At 46.5% G+C, this 24,691-nt stretch overlaps 1 protein-coding gene across 1 annotated transcript in view; it reads right to left on the reverse strand.

Moving 5' to 3' along the window:
* Positions 1–24,691, reverse strand: part of SLC12A8 (solute carrier family 12 member 8) — a gene marked incomplete at its 3' end in the record, with an annotated part of 151,665 nt that overhangs the window by 38,928 nt on the left and 88,046 nt on the right. Inside the window, exons 6-7 of the mRNA XM_080656650.1 lie at positions 7,675–7,762; positions 6,048–6,135 (exon numbers count right to left, since the gene is read on the reverse strand). Coding sequence (XP_080512776.1) covers positions 6,048–6,135; positions 7,675–7,762 — 176 coding nt within the window. The remainder of the gene's footprint in view (positions 1–6,047; positions 6,136–7,674; positions 7,763–24,691) is intronic.

The raw sequence follows: 24,691 nt of genomic DNA on the forward strand, positions 1-24,691 counted from the left end.
AAGACTGGATCGAAAGTCATTTGCAAGGTGCTCATTCTGCCTCATCTCATTCTTGGGTCCCTTGACATTGCAGAGGAGTATATGCTGAAACCCTTACAATCCCAATCTTTTTAAAAAATATTTTTATTGATTTCAGAGAGGAAAGGAGAGGAAGAGAGAGATAGAAACATCAATGATGAGAGAGAATCATCGATCAGCTGCCTCCTGCACACCTCACACCAGGGATCGCAACCAGGGCATGTGCCCCAAACAGGAATTAAACCTTGACTTCCTGGTTCATCGGTCGAAGCTCAACCACTGAGCCACACCGCCCAGGCCCCAATCTATTAATATGGTGACGTCTCCATAGATCCCTAGTTTTCTCTCACATGCTATTTCCATAGACCCGAGTTCTCTAGTACTGTTCTCACTCAACAAATTGACCAACATCTCAACTTTGAGTCATGTTTTCTCCCACTTGATAGCCATTTCCCTAGTAAACCAAGTCGGCTTCCTTCCTGAGAGGCAGTGCCATGTCCGCAATGGAGAGGGAGGACAGCAGGCTGGCTGGGTGGCAGAGGCTGAGCATCTGACAGGTACAACTTTGAACACACGAAACCATGCCTGTCACCGCCAAGAATGATTCGAGTTTACTCTGTGGAATACCCCATTTTTAATAAATACGTTGTTGGGGTACTTTTGTTACTTAGTCTTCTCTTTTTTGCTAGTTAGCAAAACCCAGGGCCCCTGAAGGACTTGGTCTTTTTTTTAAATTTTTAAATAAATCTTTATTGTTCAGATTATTACAGATGTTCCTTTTTTCCCCCCATAGCTCCCCTCCACCTGATTCCCCCCCCCCACCCCATGCCCTTACCCCCCGCCACTGTCCTCATCCATAGGTGTAAGATTTTTGTCCAATCTCTTCCCGCACCCCTTAAACCCCCTTCCCCCCGAGAATTGTCAGTCCACTCCCTTTCTATGCCCCTGATTCTATTATATTCACCAGTTTATTCTGTTCATCAGATTTTTTATTCACTTGATTTTTAGATTCACTTGTTGATAGATATGTATTTGTTGTCACTTTATTGTTCATAATTTTTATCTTTACCTTTTTCTTCTTCTTCCTCTTCTTAAAGAATACCCTTCAGCATTTCACGTAATCCTGGTTTGGTGGTGAGGAACTCCTTTAGCTTTTTCTTGTCTGTGAAGCTCTTTATCTGACCTTCAACTCTGAATGATAGCTTTGCTGGGTAGAGTAATCTTGGTTGTAGGTTCTTGCTGTTCATCACTTTGAATATTTCTTGCCACTCCCTTCTGGCCTGCATAGTTTCTGCCGAGAAATCAGCTGACAGTCATATGGGTACTCCCTTGTAGGTAACTAACTGTTTTTCTCTTGCTGCTTTCAAGATTCTCTCTTTGTCTTTTGCCCTTGGCATTTTAATTATGATGTGTCTTGGTGTGGTCCTCTTTGGATTCCTCTTGTTTGGGTTCTCTGCACTTCCTGTACTTGTAAGTCTATGTCTTTCACAAGGTAGGGAAAGTTTTCTGTCATTATTTCTTCTAATAGGTTTTTAATATTTTGCTCTCTCTCTTCTTCTGGCACCCCCATAATTCTGATGTTGGTATGCCTGAAGTTGTCCCAGAGGCTCCTTACACTATCTTCATATTGTTGGATTCTTTTTCTTTTTGTTTTTCTGGTTGGGTGTTTTTTTGCTTCCTCATATTTCAGATCTTTGGTTTGATTCTTGGGGTCCTTTGGTCTACTGTTGAATTTCTGTATATTATTCCTTATTTCAGACAGTGTATGCTTAATTTCTGAGTGGTCCTTTTCCATTTTTTTTTTTTTTTTTTTGGCATTATCATTAAGATCCTTAAAAGTTTCACTAAGTTCCTCGGAGGTTTCTAGAAGATTCTTGAGTAACCTTATAACTGTGGTTTTGAACTCTATATCCAGTAGTTTGATTGCCTCCATTTCTTTCATTTGTGACATGTTTCTTTGTCTCCGCATTCTGCCTGCTTCCCTGTGTTGATGGAGTGGCTTTGTGTGCTAGGTGACCTATAGGGGTTCAGCCTCCCCAATTGCCTGAGGTGAACACTCTTGGTGTACCCCTTTGTGGGCTGAGTGCACAGTCTTGTTGTAGTTAAGCCTTGATTGCTGTTGGTACACTGGGAGAAAGTGACCTCCAGGCCAATTGGCTGTGAGGATCAGCTGTGTCTATAGTGGAAGAACTGCTGTGCTGGAGACACCCTTATGGGGCAGGACTTGCTTCAGTGGGGCTTTGGTGCTCACTGAGTCTGCCTCTTGAGTGTGTCACTTATGGATGTGAGGAGTTGAAATCTGGTGTCATCTCACACTGACCACCAGGTACACTGGCTCCTGGATCTCCAAGGAGGTGCAGGTCAGCTACTGCCTGAGGCCACCCAGTAGGAGCTACAGCGAGATCTGCAGATTTCTCCTCTTTGCTTGGGGTTTGAAAGTTTTGGAGCTGTCTGACCCAGCTGCAATTTGTTAGGTTAAGCTGCGAAAGGGCAGGGCATTCATATGCAAAAGCCGCTGTGCACAGTTTGGGTGGGTTTGTAAATTGGGTGGGGCAGGGTCTCAGGGAATCACCAAGCTGTAGCAAACAGCGATGGTTGCCAGTCAGCTGTCTTGGTGTCTCCGTATCTCCATGTCCCGCACCCCAGCTCAGTAAACAATGATTCCTGCGAGCACCTCTGCAAGAAAGCCACCCTCACTTTCCGACCCGATGGCAGACAGTCCAGCTTCTCCCCGTAGGAGTCTGGGTCCCCAGAGTCTCGCCGGAAACTGGAGTTCAGAGCAGTCGGGAGCTTGTATCTCCCTTTGGATTGAAAAAAAAACAGCGCACCCAGTCGCCAGCCCAATTCGCGTGCCTCCGTACCTCTGCTTTTCCGTGCCTGTGCACGTCCTACCCGGTCTCAATGTGCTTTTCTCTTTCCTTCTAGTTGTAGAACTTCTACTCCGCCAGCTTTCCCGTGGTTCTGGGTGATAGACGTTTTGTCTTTTAGTTGTAGTTTTGGTGTGGTTGAGAGAGGCAGCACGTACAGGTGTATACCTTATGCCACCATCTTGGTTTTTCCGACTTAGTCTTTTTTGATGTGTAAAAAACAGGATCTTTTCCTGGACTATATACAACTTTATCCTGAAATAATCACTTAATCTATTTAACTCTAGCCCTACTAACACCTGCTCTTGATATAATTCCTTTTTGTATAAGTGAATAATATTGGGATTGACTTTTTAGCTTTTCCTATTTAGTTAAAGATGGGTGACTCATACCAAATGTGCCCCTTCCCAATGTGTTCTATCTATTAGGGTCCCCGTGAGGGGCGTGGAGGGGAGGCAAACGTCCATTGGCACCTGCCTGCACCAGGTATTGTGCTTTGCATAGATTACCACAGAGCTGCCACCACAAGGGACTCAGGATTGTTAGGAAGCATAACATTACTGAGACCAACACCTGAGAGCCAGGAAACGTTCCTGGGGGCAGGGACTTAAGGCAAAAAAGACAATTCTTAGAGAAACCCTGGGCCAGGAAGCCAAATAATTAGAAATACATCAGAGAAACTGCAGGAAGCCCAGAGAGAAACAATGAGCCGAGTGGCTGCAGGTCAGTGGAGAGGAATCCAGCACAGCCAGCAGCCACGGAAGGTACCGTCCTGGCAGAATGCGCCCAAGAAAAGAAGTACATGGAGGCGCTGTGGGAGAACCAGCACGAGGGGCGCCTACTGGAGGCCCGGCCTGGTCTGCACCCAGAGGTGAGACCCTCTGGGTACACAGACCAGACCGAAGAGGCCTTACTTCCTCAGGACTCAGGGAAGCTCGGGGATGGACGGGCTCACAGCCAAGGCCACGGCTAAGGCGTGAAGCCAAGATGAACATTTCATTAAAACCACATCCAGGTGGTCGTTTGCATCGAGCGACCACGTAAGACCAGGCACTCGTACCTTCCAGCCTCTGCACATTGCACCTTCCCATTCTCTGAGGACGGTCAGTAAAATTGTTTGTGGCCCACTTACCGCCTGATTATAGTACCTGCTCTTGCATCCTCGTCAGTCCCAAGGAGTGAGTCCCAGGGAGAGAAGAGGAAAGGAGAAAAGCCAAGGTTCAAGGTTTACGGGGAAACTCCTGCATGGCCCTCACCGTGGCGGGCACACCAGGGCGCTGCTCTCTTGGAGTGGCCCTGGTTGGTTACTTGTTGCACCAGCCCGTCTGCTACTGAGAACCAAGAACAGTATCCTTTCTTTCGTTCTGGGCTTTACAACTATTCCAGGAAGTGGTCTCTCATCCTCTCCAAAAACGACTCTCCACCTCTCATCCTGGCACATGCGTAGTGGCATTCCCACATGTTATTGCCAGGCATGGTTTAGCACATGCCTCCCACCGGCCAAGTACTTGCCTACCTGTCTCGCCGTTTGGGACAGGTGGCATTCCCAACACGCTTCCTCCCCGTGAATATTTTTACTATTAGTGGTGGAATTTCCACCCACAGAGGCCCTCCCATGCTGTTCACGGAGATGTTTTTACTCTCCTGCTGTCTGGCCTCCTTTGGATACAAGCTGCCTGCCCTCCCACACACCCATTCTTAGCTTTCCTGCAAAGCAGCGGAGGGAGGGAAGAGAGGAGCCTCAGCCCCAGGGACAATTTGCCTCATTCCATCCAGAGCAGAGTCTCTGATGGTTGAAAGGACCTCTGGGAGGGAATGCACTAGAAAGAAATGGACCTTAGAAGCAGGCAGAGCTGGCTGGCCACTGGCAAGCCAGAGCTAGCAGCAGGCAGCTCCCCCTGGTCAGAGGGTCTGCTGCTCCCCAAGGCCCTTAATTCCTTTAATGCAGCCAAGCTTTTCATCCACAATTAGAGAAAAGGCCCCTGGGAGATGAAACTCAAGATGAAAGCAGGCACGTAGGCATAAATGAGGGCCATAGATTCCTTTCCTGAGAGCAAAACTCCTTGTGAGGGCCCTGGAAGGCGGTTGCCAGTGCTCTCATTACGGGCACTGCTGCCCCCTTCAAAACCTGCCTCCAAGGTAAGGTCATGACCCCTGAATGCAAACATCCCCTTCACATCAGAGGCTACAGGCCTTAAAAAGAAGCCTTTGCTAGTGTGTACACCAAGCCCAAATGTAGCTCTAAAAGTTGTTAGAGTTTCCTGCCCTGGGGTTGGCCCAGCAGTGCCCCCTCGCCGCCCATGATCGGCCAGGCCTCACCAAGAGGAAAGGGTCATTTCTCCTAAAATGTGAGCAGTGACACCAGGAGCTAACTGAGGAAGAAGCGTTCCCAGCCTACTACCTTCCTCAACGAATAACGGGAATCGCAGGGTCCACATTCCTCCAGGAACTTAAGGGGAGGTAGGAGTTTTGGGGGGTTTCCAGAAAAGTGTAAGGCTATCTTATTCTCCTGGGTTCCAGAGATGCCAAACCAGTGTCCTTGAGCATCTCATGGCCTCCAGCCTGAGAAGGGGTGGCTGTGGAACGTGAGGAATTCGCTAATCTTCTCAGGGTAGGAAGTTCAGCTCCAGAAACAGAGATGTTACAGCCAATTCTACCCGGCCCGCCCGTGTGTGTGGAGAGCCCAAGGGGTCAGGGTTCTCAGAGGAGGCCTCCTGCCCTGCCTCCCACAGGCTCTCGCCCTGGCTCTCGGCTCCCTCCATCTCCCTGAGCCTTGCCACCCTCCTTCTGTCTGTCAGCCTCCTCCTCCTTACCTGCTTCCTGTGGGCAGCCCTTTCTGCTCAGGGTGGCAGGTGAGGCTATGGGCCAAAATGAAGAGCTGGTGGAGCTGGGGATTTGAGGTAAACAGATTCTGGTTTTGTCCTGATTTTTGCCCCCACCATTTAGTCACCTGGGTGCACGTGACTTTACAGGTGTTGTCTGTTCCTAGGGATCCATAAGAAGAGCCCGGACCTTTTCTGTGGTTTTACCCCCATCCTTCTGTCCTGGGCCCAAGACTATGTGGATTCCCAGGCAGAACTGTAAGGGGCAGGCTGCCATTTGCAGATGGGAACAAACAAATGACCTGGCACTCAGAGCCCCCCCAGTGCAGGACTCACCCACCTTTTCCGCTATCAGGAAGTCATAGCGGAGGGCCTCGCGGGTGCAGATGGCGCCGAGCAGGAAGACAAAGATGATGTACAGAAACCACCTGCAAAATACCCAGGCGTAGAGCAGAGCTGCCACCCCATCCCCAGCCTGGCCAACCCCCTCGCAACCCACCCCACTCGGCCTTGGGCCTTCAGGTTCCCATTGGGACCTGATCCAAAGGAAAGAGCAAGGCTGGTCATAAGCTTCCCTAGTTCCCCTGGGGGGCACCTTCCATAGTCTTTCTCCTTAGCACATTTCTTAGCAAAATGTATCATTGCTTTGTCTCTTTTTTACAGTAAAGAAGAAAAACACAAAAAGGGTGTTGGAGGTGGAGGAGGGGGAGGCCCAGCTGGCCTCTAAGTTGCCAGGACTCAGGCTAGAATTGGCAAGCAGCCCACCCCACTTCATTCCGCAAGAAGGACAAGTTGATGGTCGGTCAGGCCTCTAAGTCCTGCTGCTCTTTGGCTCCCAGATGACAGACGGCCAAGCCAAGTGTAAAAAGGCCTGCAGTGACCTGGCTCCGCCCCCAGATGCCCTGTGACTCTGAGCAAGTCCCGTGATCCTGGTGGCCCCATACCCATCTGGGCAGTGAGAGGATGGGCCAAAGCTTCCTCCTGGGATACCCCAGCTGTTCCTTCCCAACTCCCAGTGTACTCTCTCGTGCTCTCTGTTGTCTTCATTTTCTTCCCAATACAACTGATTGCCCTATTTAGCATAAAATAGACTGGCATTGTGTGCCTGGCTAAAAGCAACAGTGTCCGGACAGTAAGCTAAGAGCAAATTCAGCATTTGTGGAAAACATATGTTAATATTTATAAATATCACCGTTAAAATAATGCAGGCACTTTCAACTTTTCAGGTCACTGTGGTGTCCGTGATCTCATTGGCTTTCACACCCACCCCATGAAGGCTTTTTCTCATGGTACAACAAGAAAAAATCAAAAGATTCTAGAAGGTCAGAAACAGGCCCAAGGCCACCCAAACTGCTCGCGTGGGTGGCACAGTGTAACCTAAAACCAAGGGCAGCCTTAGGGTGGTGCAGAGAGGCTAGCTGGGGGAAGAAGGACCAGTATTTAAGTTCCTTCTATGTGTCTTTATACAGTATCTCTTCCACAATACATAGGGCCCACACCTTTTCATTGTTCCCATTTTACAGAAAAGAAAAAATAAATAAATGCCCCCAAAGTCATGCTGCAGTCAATCTGCAACATAGCTGAAATGCAAACCCTAATCTGATTGCAAAACCCTTCATCCTTATGCTCCTTCCAATGATCCTGGAAACTCAATGGTTAAAAAAATCCCCAAGTTCAAAATGGGGGTGAAGGAGGGGTGAGGCTGGGAGGCTGAGGAGAAAGGGAAGAAAGGAATGGATCTGTGTTAGTGACACTTCTCTCCCAAGTTCCCAGGCAGGGCACATGAAAGGGCAATCGTCTGAACCCACCAGACTTGAATTTTCCAGCCCACTGAGTGTCAAAAAGAGGATTGGAATATGAAATAGATTGGTCAGAGTCGAGGCGCTCTCAGAAAAAGGGGGCAATCCCCTCTTTGCCAGGAGTCTTCTCTTCCTCTCCCCAGCTGATTGCCCCTGAGGGGAACTTACGAGATGCCAACAGCTGCAAGGGAGCCCAGGGGGATGCTGGCAGCAGGCTCCCTGAGATCACCCCCCATGTTGAAGCCGGCCATGACTCCTGAAAGACATCCAGATGAGAAAGGGGTGAGCAGGGTACTGCACCAAGCACCTTCTCCTCCTCGGTCCCTCTTGGAAGCTAGCCCTTGGCCAGCCCTCCCATCTGCAAACCTCACTTCTCAATCTCCCCTGGCAACTGGGGAGGCATCTGTAGCATGAAAGGGACCTTTGTGGGCTGAACAATGCTGAGGAAGGCTTTACCAGCTACAAAAAGCATCTTATAGCCCAGCACAAAGTAATGAGGGTCAGGGAGGCATCTGGCAGGCTGCACAATGGTCCCAAGGCCCTGTACTGAGCTCTGCCTTCCATGGGTCAACCTCAGCAAACCTCCCCCTGCAGCCACTTCAGCAGAGTTCCTTGCCTCTGCTGCCCACCGTCTACACTGGGGTTCTGGTGTCCTGGGGGCAAGGCCCACCTAATAGAGCCAGAGACCACATTCAAACCTCCTGAGCTGAGAGTTAAGATGGCAGCCAGCAGGACAGCAGTGAGGAAGAGAGTGTGAGTGAGTGAGGGAGCAAAAGGGGAGTGTGTGGACATGGTGTGTGTGTGTGTGTGTGTGTGTGTGTGTGTGTGTGTGACAGTTAGATCCTGCAGGAGTCTTTGGGGCTGCAGACTGGGCTCTGCTAGATGGGGAGCCCCTGCTGCCACTGCAAGCACTCTCGGGGTGTCTGGCTCTGGCACAGAAACAACGCCACCTTGAAGGGGAGAGCTGCTCTGAGTAGGAGCCCAGCCTCACCACCACCCAGACTGGCCTTAGACACTGTACTAGACCCTACAGCCACTCTGGCCAAAGACCTGCTACCTCATCTGAAGACCCACAGACTCCGGGACTCCAGCCTCCCCAGTTGCAGGCTCCTGTGAGTCTCAGAGTGTGCTCCCCTCCCACCAAGCCTGCCACTTCAGTCACAGGCCCCATGTGACTTGGTGCCTGGACCCTTTGGTGAGAGCAAAAATGGGGAGATAAAGAAACAACCCCCAAAGGAAAGAAAAGGAGGACTCGCCAGAAAAGGAACTAAATGAAATGGAGGCATGCAATATGTTAGAAAAAGAATTCAGAGTAAGGGTAATACAATTCCTAAACTGGCTGGATGAGAAAATCAACAACTTACGTAAAAATCAAGAGGAGCCGAAACCGGTTTGGCTCAGTGGATAGAGCGTCGGCCTGCGGACTGAAAGGTCCCGGGTTCGATTCCGGTCAAGGGCATGTACCTTGGTTGCGGGCACATCCCCAGTGGGAGGTGTGCAGGAGGCAGCTGATCGATGTTTCTCTCTCATCGATGTTTCTGGCTCTCTATCCCTCTCCCTTCCTCTCTGTGAAATATCAATAAAATATATTTTTAAAAAAAAATCAAGAGGAAATCAAGAATGATATAGCTACAATAAAAAACACAATGGAAGGTATCAACAGTAGACTAGAAGAAGAGGAGGACTGAATTAGCAAGTTAGAAAACAGGCAGAAAAACACACCCAGTCTGAACAGCAATTGGAGAAAATAATTAGAAAGCAGGAGGAGAGCCCAAGGGAGCTTTGGGACAACATGAAACAAAATAACATCCATATAATAGAGGTGCCAGAAGGACAAGAAGAGGAGCAAGGATTAGAAAACCTATTTGAAGAAATAATGACGAACCCCCTGAGCTGCAAAGGGCTCTCAATGAACTTCCAAGAACAATCCGGATGCTACCAACACTGAGTCACAGCATCAACACTATTCCCAAGAACACTCCTGAAAGGTAATTAGTGATAACCGGGGAGACAGTGCAGGATGGTGAGGAGGGGACGTCACTCTCTGTCCGAACACACACATGCATACACACACAGGGGAAAGCTACAAGCCACGTGTCCAAACATCAAATGCAGTCCATCCCACAAGAGATCTGCCTGCCCCAGTCAGGAAAACCTCCCAGAGGGTGGGTGCATCTCTGGTGTGGCCTTGAAGGGAGAGTCGCATTGGCTTAGGGGGAGGAATGGTCTAACCCCATCATTATGGGTTTATGAACACTTTCAACCTGACAGGGCCTATGCTAAGTGCTCTACATGCATTTTTATCTTGTTTAATCCTCACAACAACCACATCAGAAGAGTAGAATTATTTCCCCCTTTTTATAGAACAGGAAACTAGTACTCAAAGAGGTTAATTAAAATAGTCTAAGGTTACACATTCACTAAGTGGCAAAAGCCATGATTTAACCCTGGTCTGTCTGACTCCAGAAATTATGTTCTCCACGCCTCTGCAGGAATACTTACAGAAGCTCAAGAGAAGTGTAGTGAAGGGAAAACCTAGGGCCTGAGAGCTAACAAGGGGCTGTTTCAACAAGAACCCTGAATGTTGGACCAACACAGGGACCTGCCGCATATACTTTGACCCAGCAATTCCACTGCTAGGATTTTATCCTAAGTACATAGTCAAGGATATGATTAAAAACTGAGCCAAAAATGTCTATAAATTCTCTTTTACAATAGTGAAAATTAGAAAGAACTTAATGTCTAAAAATAGCAGATTGGCTAAATAAATGATGATACATCTTTCAATAAATAACAGGTCTCCAATATTGTCAGGAATATGTTGTGACATGGAAAGATATTTAGAAGCTATTGTTTCATTTTAGAGGCACATTAGAAAACAGAGCATATGGTCTGATCCCATTGTAAGAAAAAACAAACATAAATAGATGCATAAAAAAAGGAAGTAGAACGTGTTTTGAAATGTTGACAATGTTATTACTGGGTGATGAATAAACATTTTTTATTTTATTATCTATATTTTCTCAGTTTTCTACAGTAATCATTTTGAAATGAGGGAAAATAATTCTTAAAGGGCTTTTTGTTTAACATGGCATGTTAGGCACATTTTCTTTCCTCTGGTTCCCCTCCCAAGAGCCTATTAAAAGGGTAGTAAAGAGGGGAAATGAACACAAGCCCCTAAGCAAAGAGGATTGGGAGTGGGGGTGTCTTAAGTAGATGAAAGGTTTCCGCCAATGTCTGGAACACAGAAAATGCAGATAATGATAAAGAGTGAAAGGAAAGGAACAGAGAGCCTTGGAATGCTTCTCTAGAGGGTTTGAATAAACTGCCCAAGGAAAACCAAGGCTGCTGGTGCGGATGTCTGCACCCCAAATGGAGCCTCCTCAGAACCAGCCATTCTCACAGATGTGCTGCCGTCAGCTTTCCCAGGAAGAGGGAGCCCCACCGGGAAAACAGACCTACAGACACTGCAGCAGGGAATCCACGCCAGCGACCAAAGATGGCCAGCTGCGTGATGGAAACCAGGAACAAACACACAAACACATGCACGATAAAAATAGAACGACCTGGGCTGGAAGAACATAAAAACCGGGACACAGAGGAGAATTTTGAAGGAAATACTAATTAGTAGTCCCAGACACACCCAAGAAGATTATTCTATCTATAAAGAAAGTTGCCATGAAAAACAAAAAATAATCCAAGAACAAGAAGGAACTTTTGGAAATTAAAAACATGATCACTAAAATGAAAAATGCAATAAAGATCTAAATGATAAGTAAATATCCCAGAACTTGGAATAGAGAGATAAAGGGGTAGAAAATTTGAACAAAGAATATAATAGAGGCAAAATCTTGGAATTGCAACATCCAACTAATAGGAGACCCTGAAAGAGCAAACAGAGAAAACAAATAAAATAACCAGACAAATAATAGAAATAATGTCTTCAAACTGAAGAAGACATGTCTTCAGGTTGACATATCCCATAAAGTAGACAATACAAAGAACAAAACAAAACAAAACCTCCATACCTAAATGCATCTAGAGAAATCCTAAATATTTTCAAAGATCAAAAACTGAACACTTACAAAGGAACAAAAATTAGACTGGGATCAGACTTCTCATCAGCAACACTGAATGATAGAAAGCAATGGAATACTGATTTTTAAATTCTGAGGAAAAATTATTTGAAACTAGAATTTTAGCCCGATTACCAATTAAGTGAAAGTGAAGTTAAGCAAACAAGGGCTCAGAAAGGTTACCTCCACATACCATTTCTCATTTCTGAGAAAGATGCTAATGCATGTACTCCAGCAAAATCTATAATAATAAAAGCATAATATGCTAATTAAACCAGATGTCCTTCCGTCCTTCCAGACCAAGCTGAGGCTGCGAGGGAAGCCTGGGTCCCAGGCTCCTGTTGGCGGCCAGAGGGGAGCCCAGGTCCCGAGTGCCCGGGTCCCGGGTGACAGAGGGAAGCCAGTGCCAGCAGCTGGGGGAAGGAAGGCCTACTCTTGCACGAATTTCATGCATCAGGCCTCTAGTGAGGATATAAAGCATAAAGTGGGAAAACATGAGATTCAGAAAACAGTGGTGATAACTCAGGAATGGAGCAAAGTCCCAGAATAACTGTTGTACAAAGAAAGAAGCCAGCAGGGATTGAAGCTGAAGGATGGAGATCCTAAGAGGGATGCCTCTCGTTAAAAAGTAAAGTCAATACAATGGACAGTACAATGAACAAACTGAATGATTTTAAGGATATGTTTACTACATATTTTGACAATAAGAAGAAACAAAGGTTATTGAAACTCCGGGAAAAGTAAATAATAAAATAAAGGTCTAAATACAAAGCAAACTAAAATGTGATATTTTAAACAACCGATGAAATAGAGGATATAGCTATAGCTACAAAACAAAATACAAATATTACCTAGCTTGGTGAAGTAAAAGTAAAGCTATAGCTAACCAATATTAGGAAGTGAAAAGAAGGAAGGTAAGTAGAGGGAAGAAAAAGAGCACTAATATTTTTGTTGTAGTGGTGTAAAAACAAAATGTAAGTCCCATGATTTTCACTCAGGACTGGCTTGAATGGTACAAGCTTCAACCAGTTTAATAAGAAAACTTGAAAGAAGAGCTAACTATAAAATTTGCTACGTAGATAAAGAAAAGGCTAGAAAATACTTATATACCAGTTGCAATACATTTTAAGTTAACTCTATACTTACCTATATCTTGTCATCATAAAAGAGAGTTTCTAGTGTTTGCTAAAAGAGCAAAGAAATTTCCAAAAATATTGAGCAGCTTGTCTTTGAAGTTACAAAGACTGTTGACCTCTAAGCTTAAGACAAAAAAAACTTTTTAAATAGATTTGAGTGTGTATTTGGAGGAGGGGGGAGAGAGAGAGAGAGAAAGAGAGAGAGACTGTTCGCTTTAAGTTGTAAACTATAGTTTTCATGGGATTTTGTCCATTGAACTGCTAATAACCAACTTGTTATAGTGTCTCTGACGTTGGTCTAAAATGCAAATATAAAAGGCTTATGCAAATTCCCTTAAAATTGGATATTCCCTTGAGATAACTAAATTATTCCTTGTAAAAATATTTAACACATCAAATAGTACATTAATCTTAAAACACAACACAGAATCTCTCAATTTTCCCACACCATCAATAAGGAGTGAAGGGATGTAACCTAGAATTGATAAAAATAACAAATTTAAGCATATTATTTAAAGTTACAAAGGTAACCAAAAAGAACTAAAAATTAAAATATAACTCTCAAAAATTGGGAAGTGGATGGAGCAACATGTGAGTAAGCTAAACTCTCCTATTTCTTAGCATGGAGTCAATAGATTATATCTGACTTTGATTAATCAAGGTATAGGTATAGGCATATGGCTTGGTGATATACAGTTAACTCCCAAAGTTCTAAAAATGATTAAAAGTGGTTGCCCCTATGGAGGGGAACTTGGAGTGGTAAGGGGTGGGTGGGAGGCTTGCTAATTATTATAAGCTCTTTTGTACTATTTTATGTTTTATCATGAGCAGGACTTACTTGGATCAAAAAAGGCAGGCCCAGTTGAACCGGTTTGGCTCAGTGGCTGAGCATCAACCTATGAACCAGGACACCACGGTTCAATTCCTAGTCAGAGCACATGCCCAGGTTGCAGGTTCAATCCCCAGTGGAGGGCATGCAGGAGGCAGCCGATCAATGATTCTCTCTCATAATTGATGTTTCTATCTCTTCCTGTCCCTTTCTCTCTGAAATCAATCAATCTATTTATATACATACATACATATATACATATATATATATATATATATATATATATATATACATATATACATGCATATATATATATATATACACACACACACACACACACACATATATATATGTACACACACACACACACACACACACACATATACACATATACTAGAGGCCTGGTGCACGAAATTTGTGCACAGGGGCAGGGCTGTCCCTCAGCCCAGCCTGCACCCTCTCCAATCTGGGACACCTCGAGGGATGTCCAACTGCCCATTTAGGCCAGATCCCACTGGCAGTCGGACATCCCTCTCACAATCCAGGACTGCTGGCTCCCAACTGCTCACCTGCCTGCCTTCCTGATTGCCCCTAACCACTTCTGCCTGCCAGCCTGATCACCCCCTAGACACTCCCCTGCCAGCCTGATTGATGTCTAACTGCTCCCCTGCCAGCCAGTTTGCCCCCAACTTCCCTCCTTTGCTGGCCTGGTCACCCCTAACTGCCCTCCCCTTGCAGGCCTGGTCTCTCCCAACTGCCCTCCCCTACTGGCCATCTTGTGGTGGCCATCTTGTGTCCACATGGGGGAGGATCTTTGACCACATGGGGGCAGCCATCTTGTGTGTTGGAGTGATGGTCAATCTGCATATTATTCTTTTATTAGATAGGATAGAGGCCTGGTGCATGGGTGGGGGCCAGCTGGTTTGCCCTGAAGGGTGTCCCGGATCAGGGTGGGGGTTCCCTTGGGCATGGGGTGGCCTGGGTGAGGGGCCGGTGGTGGTTTGCAGGCCAGCCACGCCCCCTGGCAACCCAAGCAGAGGCCCTGGTATCTGGGGTTTATTTATCTTCTACAATTGAAACTTTGTAGCCTTGAGTGGAGCCAAGCCTTCTGCTCACTCCATGGCAGCAGCCATTTCTGTTGGGATTTATTTATCTTCTATAATTGAAACTTTGTAGCCTTAAGCAGAGGCCAAAGCAGGCCAGTGCTGGAAACTGATCATTGTCTCACTAATTAGAAAGGTGTGGACAAGGAACCTTGGAAGGCTGGTCAACCTTGAAGCTCTGAAAGGTCAGAGCCAACCACTCCCTATCTAATTGAGACAATGGTAGCTGAAGCAACTTCCCCACCAAATAATCTGATAATCTGCCTGTTACTGGAATTTCCTGCCTAAGGGCAATGGGTGTATCCCAAACCTGAATAAAAAAGATGGCAAGGCCAAAGCAAAGGGTAGTCCTCCCACTAGAGGTGGGCTTCCGCCTGGCCCCCATTTCACAAATTAATATTTTTCTAGTCTTCTTTCATTTGTGTGCGGCCTTCTCCAGAACCCGAACCCTGAACCGGAACCCTGAACCACGCGGGACGTGAAAGGGGTTCCCACAGGCCAGAGTGTGCGGAAAGCTTGGCTTCCTCCATCACCGGGAAAACCCAAGCCTCCCTCCTGCTCTCTTCCTGGCTGCAGCCATCTTGGTAGGGTTAATTTGCATACTCGCTCCTGATTGGCTGGTGAGCGTGGCTTGTGGGCGTAGCTGAGTGATGGTTAATTTGCATATTACTTTTTTATTAGATAGGATACTGAGTGGCCAGATTATTATGATCTCTGAACGCATAATAATCTGGCCACTCAGGATATATCCTATATAATAAAAGGCTAATATGCAAATTGTCCCCTTGACCAGGAGTTCGACCAGCAGACAGGCTGGCCAACCACCCACATCCCCTCCCCCTGGCCAGGCTGGCTGGACCGCACCCATGCACAAATTCATGCACCAGGCCAGACCCCACCCATGCACAAATTCATATATATATATATATATATATATATATATATATATATATATATATATTCTACACTGAGTGGCCAGATTATTATTATGCATTCAGAGATCATAATAATCTGGCCACTCAGTATGTGTGTGTGTGTGTGCATATATATATATATATACTGAGTGACCAGATTATTATGACCACCCCATCAGTACTTTGTTGGGCAACCTTTTGCCTTCAATACTGTGGCAATTCTTCTTGGCATTGACTCCATGAGATGTTGAAAGGTGATGCGAGGAATCTGACACCATGCCTGATTAATAGCACTGTCCAGTTCTGTGAGATTTGATAATTGAGGAAACAGCTGCCTGATGGCTTTTTTAACTTTGTCCCACAAATGCTCAATTGGATTGAGATCTGGTGATTGTGGGGCCACCTAAGCAAGGTAAAGTCTCCCTCATGTTCTTGAAACCACTCCGGCACAATACGAGCACCGTGGCATGGTGCATTGTCTTGTTGAAAGAAGCCATCTCCATTGGGATACACCATCAACATGATAGGATGAACTTGATCAGCAACAATACTTAGGTATGTTGTGCTATTCAGACGTTGTTCCACACGAATTAAAGGGCCCAAATCATGCCAGGAAAACATGCCCCAAACCATAACACTACACCCATCAGCTTGAAGGGTTGTATTCATGCATGGGGGGTGCATGCTTTCATGCTGTTTCCACGAAATTCTCACTCTGCCATCTGCATGATGCAACTGGAAACGTGATTCATCGGACCACATGACTTTTTTCCAATGCTCGACTGTACAATCCTTGTGTTCCTGTGTGAATTGGAGACATTTTATCTTGGTAACTGCAGACAGCAAAGGTGTTCGAACAGGCCTTCAGCTTCCATATCCCATACGATGTAGTGTACGGCTAATTTGCCTACAAACATCAGGTGGTCATAATAATCTGGCCACTCAGTGTATGTACATATACACACACACTAGAGGACCAGTGCATGAAATTCATACATGGGGAGAGGGGGTCCCCTCAGCCCAGGCTGCACCCTCTCCAATCTGGGATCAGGCCAAAACTGGCAGTCGGACATCCCTCTCACAATCTGGGACTACTGGCTCCTAACTGCTCACTTGCCTGCCTGCATGCCTGATCACCCCTAACCATCCCCCCTGCCAGCCTGATCACCCCTAACCTCCTCTGCCTGCCAGCCTGATTGCCCCCTAACTGCCCCCCTGTTGGCCTGGTCGCCCCCAACTGCCCCCCCCTGCTGGCCTGGTCGCCCCTAACTGCCCACCCCCGCCGACCTGGTCGCCCCTTAGTGCCCCCCCTGCTGGCCTGGTTCCCCCCTGCCAGCCTTGTCGCCCCACGCAGCCTGCTGTTCAGTTGTTACTGAGAGGGCGTTGTGACCAATTTGTATATTACCCTTTTATTAGTATAATATATTTTATTTTATTTTATTTTATTTTATTTTATTTTATTTTATTTTATTTTATTTTATTTTATTTTATTTTATTTTATTTTATTTTTAAGGCATGGCCAGGACCTGCCTTGCTCTGGCCTATACTCCTGGGACCAGGTCCTGTCACTGAGGCTCTGCTCAAGGCCTAGAACAATCTAGTGCCAAGGGCATCCCAGCCAAATCTCCATGTTCACCTGACCCCTAGACCCCACTAACTGTCACTACCCCTTCCTGGATCTCGCCACTCTGACCCTCTGCCAACATTCCCACCCATCACCAGGTTGACGGGAGCCTCACCTGCCTGCCCACATTGCTCCCGCTGCCAGGCCTCACTCCGCCCCGGGCCCCGGCATTCTTGCAGCTCTGTGAGATTACTGCTATTTATCCTTTGCCATTTTAGTACCTTCTATAGTTTGCTGTCATTCTGTACACCTTCCTTCAGATCATTTACAAAAGTTAATAAATGAAGATCTACACAAACTCCACTGCTATAATATATGCTTCTGTGTAGGAAAATGATTGATTAACCCTAATTGCTTCCTGCTTCCTGCTTCCTCCTTCCAAACAGGTTCTGTATTCATAGCTAATGCCCTTGTATCCTCTGCCACAGTCCCTTACACAGTCAATGACCCAAGCTTTGTTTGAGGGTCCTACTCCCTGGCCTGGTGTGGAGCACGCTGGGCCCCTGGGCAGTGGGAGGAGAGGGGCTTACACTGACACAGGCCACCCTCAGGAATGCGCCAGACCCAGGTAGCCAGGAAGCTGGCTTCTGAGACACAGAAGAGTGAGAAAGTAGGTAGTCAGTACCACAGGCATGAAGCACCACAGACAAGGAAACGGAGGCAACCTGTACTCCAGACTGGAAGCCTCGTGGGCGACTGACTCTTGCTGTGGCAACGTGGGTGATCTGTCACACGTGTTCGACTGGCTTGCACATTGCAGCTGCTGTTTCCCGAATTTTGCTCTTGTTCGACTATACAATTCTTGGGCAGATTATCTCTAGTTCTGGTGAATTATAAATGTCTTGCTTGCCAGTTAGGTCTAGAAAAAATTCTTTGATTTAGTATGTTTTGCCCGTGCTTCTCAAAGATTATAAAGATTCTCTAGTTTGCTTTCTTTCTGCTTCTGGTGCAATTTAAAAATATCATTGTTAATGTCAGAGCTAAATTTAGGGTGGGTGTCATAGAACAGATACTATTTCCCAAAGCATTTGTGTCCAGATGTTTTACAAATACAGTACTACTTTTTTCTTTTCACAGCTTAGGTTTTTACTTCTGGGCTTACCTGTGTCTGTAATATGCTAATTTCACTGTCCATCTCTAAGAAGACAAATGTAGCGCAGTGCTTCCCAAAACTTATTTTGACAATTGGACACTTTTTAAAAATGAAATAAAACACTTTATTCATTATTAGTGTTCCATGGAACACAGTTTGGGAAACACTAAGTGTCCTTTTTGTAATTACTTTTTGATCTTTACACTTTTCTCAGCAGGGTCTCTAAAATTGTTTACAAAGGCTATCTAGGATCAAGGATTCTTAAAGCTGAAAAGTATCGTAAAGATCATCTTCTCTAACCTTTTATTTCCTCAGATGAGGAAACAGACTCAGAGAAGTGATCCTACCCCCGTTTTTTAGCTAATTGCTGGCAGAACCAGCACTAATCTGCAAGTTTCCTGATCTCAAGTCGGTGTTCTTTCCACCACATCATCTAGCCAGGGGTCCTCAAACTTTTTAAACAGGGGGCCAGTTCACTGTCCCTCAGACCGTTGGAGGGCCGGACTATAGTTTAAAAAAAAACTATGAACAAATTCCTATGTGCACTGCGGGCCCAGAACGAGTCAGCTACTAAGCAGGACAGGCAGCGGCACCCGGCGGGCCAGATAAATGTGCTTGGCGGGCCGCATGTGGCCCGCGGGCCGTAGTTTGAGGACGCCTGATAGCCTCTCCGTTTCATCCTAACACCCATGCTTTTCTTGGATTTCCTTTTTTAAAGGAATAAATGCAGGATTAATTTGAGGTTCCCTCCACCACAAGAAGGCTGAACTCATCAGTTATAACTGGCACGACGCACTGGTTCACCCACAGGGGTCCCCTCTCCTGTGCCGAAGCACTCTCCTGCGCCTGGTCTAGGCGTTTTCCCTCCTCTCGGGTCGCACACTGCCAGTCCAGGAAGCAGTTAAGACTGTACCCCAAGCCATGGTTCTCCCTGTATTAGAATAGATGACGGCATGGTCCGCATGCTGTTACCATGTGACTTAGGTAAACAGCTCCCTTCCTATGGCTTAAGCCTTCTCACTTGGTCTTCCACCCTAGTCCCATGGCCTTTTAGCATGTCTTTATTGTCTCAGCTTTACTATACGAGATGGTGTTGGCCATCCCTTTACTAGTCAGGTTTATGAGCCTGAACTTCCAGCACCATCCACAGCCCCCTGGGCATTGACAGCACCAGGTAGCAGGGGGCTTGGGCTTGGTGGCCTGGAAAATAGGCTCTTGGTTAAGATTACCAGTGTAACTGTCAGGTAACCCCTTACCAACCTCTGCAGATAGTGGTCATCTTCTTCTGCCTGTCCCCTTAGTCAGCCATGGCGCTCAAAGACCACAGTCTTCGCTTGCTACCTGTTATCACGGTGCTACTGCTCACCCTGTTTTCTTTTCTTTTCTTTTCTTTCTTGTTTTGTTTTGTTCCCGAACATGAGAATTAGTAAAGGGAGGGAAAAAATCTAATAGTTTTTCTTGGCTTTTCTGGTTTCTGTTAGTGCTCATTAAAGGACTACTTACTTCTCAGGAAACGTCCAAGCTTCCCCCTGGGAGCTTTTCAATCCAAATCTGTGTCCTTAGAAACCTTTAATTTTCTCTTTCCATTTATAGCTAAATTGTTTCTCTGATGCTCATTTTCTTTCTTTTTAAGTGCTTATATTTATCATTTTTCTTTTTAATTAAGGTAGAATATCCATGCACTAAGGTGCTCAAATCGTATCTGTTGCCGTGTCTCTCTCCCTGTGTGTGTGTGTGTGTGTGTGTGTGTGTGTGTGTGTGTGTGTAATAGTGTTTAGAGGCAGCGCAGCTCTGAGCCTTATCTGAAAACAGGGATAAGATTATGTGCCTTGCAGGCCTATTGTAAAGTTAAATAAACTAGCCTGGCATCTACTAGGTGCTCAATAAATGTCCACTCAGGAAGGATGGGCTCCATTCTCACGCAGAAATCCCTTGGCTTCCTCAGGATTCTGATGGTCTCTCTTCCTTGCACCTGATTTCCAAACACCACTCCTTCACTCCTTCTCCACACCTGGCTTATTGGTTTGTTTGTTTAGTTCTTCTTGTGGAATCTTTAATCCCCCTTCACTCTATTCTTGGAGGCAGAATTTGACAGTCAACCCTCTACTGCCATAGAGATTGTGCTGAGACATCGTCAAATACCGGGACTCAATCGAGATTGGTTGTCTTCTGGCATGAGGACAGCTCCAGACAAGTGTGTGTCTCTCTTCCAGAATCCTCTCCAAATATGTAGGACGCAGTGGGGCTCCCCACTTACTGTCTGGGTGACCTTGGGGGGATAACTTAACTTCCCTGTGTCTTTGTTTCCTCATCTGCAAAATGGATTAACAGTAGAACCCATGGAAGGATCCAGGTTCTATGGGGCCTAAAACTTTTCAACAACATGGTTATAGCCCTAGTCAGCTTGGCTCAGTGGATAGAGCATCAGCCTGCGGACTGAGGGGTCACAGGTTTGATTCCGACCAAGGGCACATGCCTGGGTTGCGGGCTCCGTCCCCAGTAGGGGTCATGCAGGAGGCAGCCAATCGGTGATTCTTTCCCATCATTGATGTTTCTATCTCTCTCTCCTTGTCCCTTCCTCTCTGAAATCAATAAAGAAATATATATTTTAAAAAATATGGAGTTATAAATATGAAATTAGGAACAGGGCTCTAGAAGGAGCTCTTCTGAAGGAAGTGAGGGACAAGGAAGCCTGGGTTTCACTAGCCTCGGGCTAAATCTGTGTCTGCTGGAATCAGTGGGGCTGTGGGGAGGCTTAAATGAAAGACTATCTAAAGTGGTCAGCACAGTGCCTGACATTGCAGGCTGTTGGATGATTTTGATAAAGTTGTAAATTAATTCTACGTATAAAATTATAAAAATAAGCATGTATAATAAATATAAAGCTTCCTCCTTTTCTCCTGTTCCTGCTCAGAAGTCTGTCAGAATGCAGGGGGGTGAGCCTCGACTTCAGGTTGTCCTCACCGGGGTCTCTCTGTTCTTTAAACTGGGGACCCCATTTCGGTGCAGCGAGTTCTTGTTCTCTCACCCACAAGACACACAACTTAGGAGGAGCCCCAGGGGATGTCTTGGGAGGGGAGGAATGCAGAGGGTGGGCTGAAGGCAGAGCCAGCACGGCGGCCCAGGGCTGAGGGTCCTGGAGACAGCCCCCCACCAGAGGGGTGCAGCAGCGTCCCAGAGCGTCTCAGGGTGTGTGTGTGTGAGCTGGAAAGAGGACCGGGGCCAGGAAGGGCAAAGGATATCACAGAAGTAACCGCGAAGGTGACTACAGACATTCTGGTAAAGGCTGCTGGTTTCCCTACTACATTCTTATGCTGGGTGTGGTCAGCCATAAGAGGCCCTCATTCCTTCCAGTAAGATTTGGGGATAGGGGTTACATGACTTCACATTCGGTTTTATTCCCAGTAAATTTCCACTTCCTAGTTCATCCATGATTGTGGTCCCAGATCCCAGGAGTGGCTGTGTGTATTTGTGTGTGTGTGTTTGTGACGTGTGTGTGTGGTGTGTATTTGTGTGTATGTGTTTGTGGTATGTGTGTGTGTTTGTGGTGTGTGTGTGCATGTGTGTGGAGTGTGTGTGGTGTGTGTGGGAGGGGTGTTTGTGGGCTGTCTGTGTGTTTGTGGTATGTGTGTGTATATGTGTATGTGTTGTGGTGTGTGTGTGTATTTGTGTGTGTGTGTTTGTGGTGTGTGTGTGGGGGTGTTTGGAGTGTGTGTGTTTGTGGTGTGTGGGGGTGTTTGTGGGGTGTGTGTTTGTGGTGTGTGGGGGGTATTATTGGTGTGTGTGTGTGTTTGTGGTATGTGTGTTTGTGTGGGGGGGTGTTTAGGTGTGTGTGTGTTTTGGTATATGTGTGTTTGTGGGGGGGTGTGTGTTTGTGGTATGTGTGTATGTGTGTGTGTTTGTGGTGTGTGTGTTTGTGGGGGGGTGTTTGTGGTGTGTGTATTTGGGGATGTGTGTGTTTGTGGTATGTGTGTGTGTGGGGGGGGGTGGGTGTGTTTGCGTGGTGTGTGTGTGTGTGTGAAAACCCTGTAGGGAGAGATTTTTTTTTCAGGGAAACTTTGGGAGTGTAGTTTGGAGAAGGAAAGTACTTTTAAAAACAAAGTGAATACACAGTCTGTCCATGGCCCCAGCCTCCCCCCACCCCTGCAGCCACTTGCCCAGGGTGTGGTGGAGTGCAGTGAGGAGGACAGAAGGACAGAGGACTTGCTTCATAAGTCCAGAGGAGCCACTGAGACCTAGCCTCCGGCTGCTCTTCCCTGGAGTCTCCCGCCCTTGGAATAAAATCTCTGAAGTAACCTCAACAATATGTCTCTGGCTGGAGGCGGGGACCCAGGGTGGGGGGACTAAAATGTTTCTTCTTCCAAACTCCCCTCCCCTCTCCAAGCCTGGAGTTCTCTTGTTCCAGGAGAGGATGGCGTTGGAGGCAGCCCCAGCCATGACTCACTCCGCGCTAATCTGTGGCAAATCCATCACCATGGAAACTGCCAATCATCCATGCTTTTCATAGCTTAACAGAACATCTGCCAGGGGACAGCCAAGTGATACAAATTGTTCGCCCTGCCTACCTTGTTACAGGGGGGCCCTAACCTCGGCCGCAGCACTGCGGCCCAGCTCAGGCCACCAATTGCTGGTGACCTTTTGCCATCCTTCATGAGCTGCTCTGTGCTCCTCCCTTACCAGTTGGTCCATGAAGGGTCAGATGAGTGATTCCTCACCTGGCTGGGCAGGCAGGGAAGCATAGCTCCTAGGAGGGGTGGGGTAAATAAGCCTGTGTAGACGGTTCAGTAATGGAAGTTTATGTTTGGAATATTACAAAATAATATTTCCATAATTTAAACCACAGGAAAGAAAGCTTGACTAACATTCTTAGGCAGCAATCTTCCTCAAAGAACAAAAATACTCCTCTCTGGTCCCAGGAGGCATCTCAGAATGTCCCGCTTACGTGAGGTTTTAGTCTGATTCTCAAAAAACAAACGTGGAGGAAAAGACAGTCAGGTGCTGGACTAGCGGATCGCAAATGTTAGTCCAGGTCAGACCCTGGGCTCCTGGGTGGCACCTTCCAATCTGAGGCACTGCTCATCCCTCACTGAAGGGAGAAGTACGTAGGGGCGGCTCTGTAGGGGAGGCTCTTCTCGGACAGGTGCTCCCTCTTACTAAGGGGCGGGGCCTGGAGAGGCAAAGGAGGGAAGCCCTGGGAGGGTGCGGAGTCACGTTACTGAGGCGACCGCCTGCGGTGCCTGGCAACACCCTCTGGAATGTTGCCACCACCGAGGCCAACCCAGCCTCAGGTGTAAGTGCTGACCGGGCACCTGCAGCAGGAGTTCGTGACTTGGCGTCAGGACTCACTGCCAGGCCCCAGGAACCGCCCAGGCGGGAAGCCCCTAGAATGTGTGCTCCATCTGGGTCAGGAGGCAGGACAGGCAGGGGAAGCTGGAAATATTTTCAGATGTTAACTTTTTAAAGTTAATTTCCTTTATTTGGTTTCCCCCTTTCCTTTTCTGTCCATTCAAAAGGGAGTTAACCTATCAGTTGACTCTTGAACGATGCAGGGATTAGGGGTGACAGCCCCCCATGCAGTAAAAAATCCACATACAATTTCCAACTTCCCCCAAACTTAACTATTATTAGTCTACCATTGACCAGAAGCCTCAGCGATAACATAAACCGTCAATTAACACATATTTTGTGTGATATGTATTATACACTATATTCTTACAAAAAAAGGAAGCTAGAGAAAAGAAAATGTTAAGAAAATCATAGGAAAGAAAAAGTACATTTACAGTACTGTATGCATTTGTTGGGGGGAAATCTGCCTGTAAGGGAAGTTCAAACCCATGTTGCTCAAGGGCAGCTGTCCTTTATTGCCTTGGGGGTGCTATGTGGCAGGGAAGAAGCAGAACTTGCCTGCGTACTGTTTGGGGCTCTGTTTCTTTTCTTTTTTTTTTTTAAAATAAATCTTTATTCAGATTATTACAATTATTTCTCCTTTTTCCCCCCATAGCTCCCCTCCACCCATTTCCCACCCCACCTTCTGCCCTTACCTCCCCCCCACTGTCCTCATCCATAGGTGTATGATTTTTGTCCATTCTCTTCATGAACCCCCCATACCCCTTTCCCCCTGAGAATTATCAGTCCACTCCCTTTCTATGCCCCTGATTCTATTATATTCACCAGATTATTCTGTTCCTCAGGTTTTTAATTCACTTGATTTTTAGGTTCACTTGTTGATGGATATGTATTTGTTGTTCATAATTTTTCTCTTTACTTTTTTCTTCTTCCTCTTCTTTAAGAATACCTTTCCGCATTTCATATAATACTGGTTTGGTGGTGATGAACTCCTTCAGCTTTTTCTTATCTGTGAAGCTCTTTATCTGCCCTTCAATTCTGAATGATAGCTTTGCTGGGTAGAG

This window comes from Plecotus auritus (genome assembly GCF_963455305.1).
Source record: "Plecotus auritus genome assembly, chromosome: 2".
Taxonomy (NCBI): domain Eukaryota; kingdom Metazoa; phylum Chordata; class Mammalia; order Chiroptera; family Vespertilionidae; genus Plecotus; species Plecotus auritus.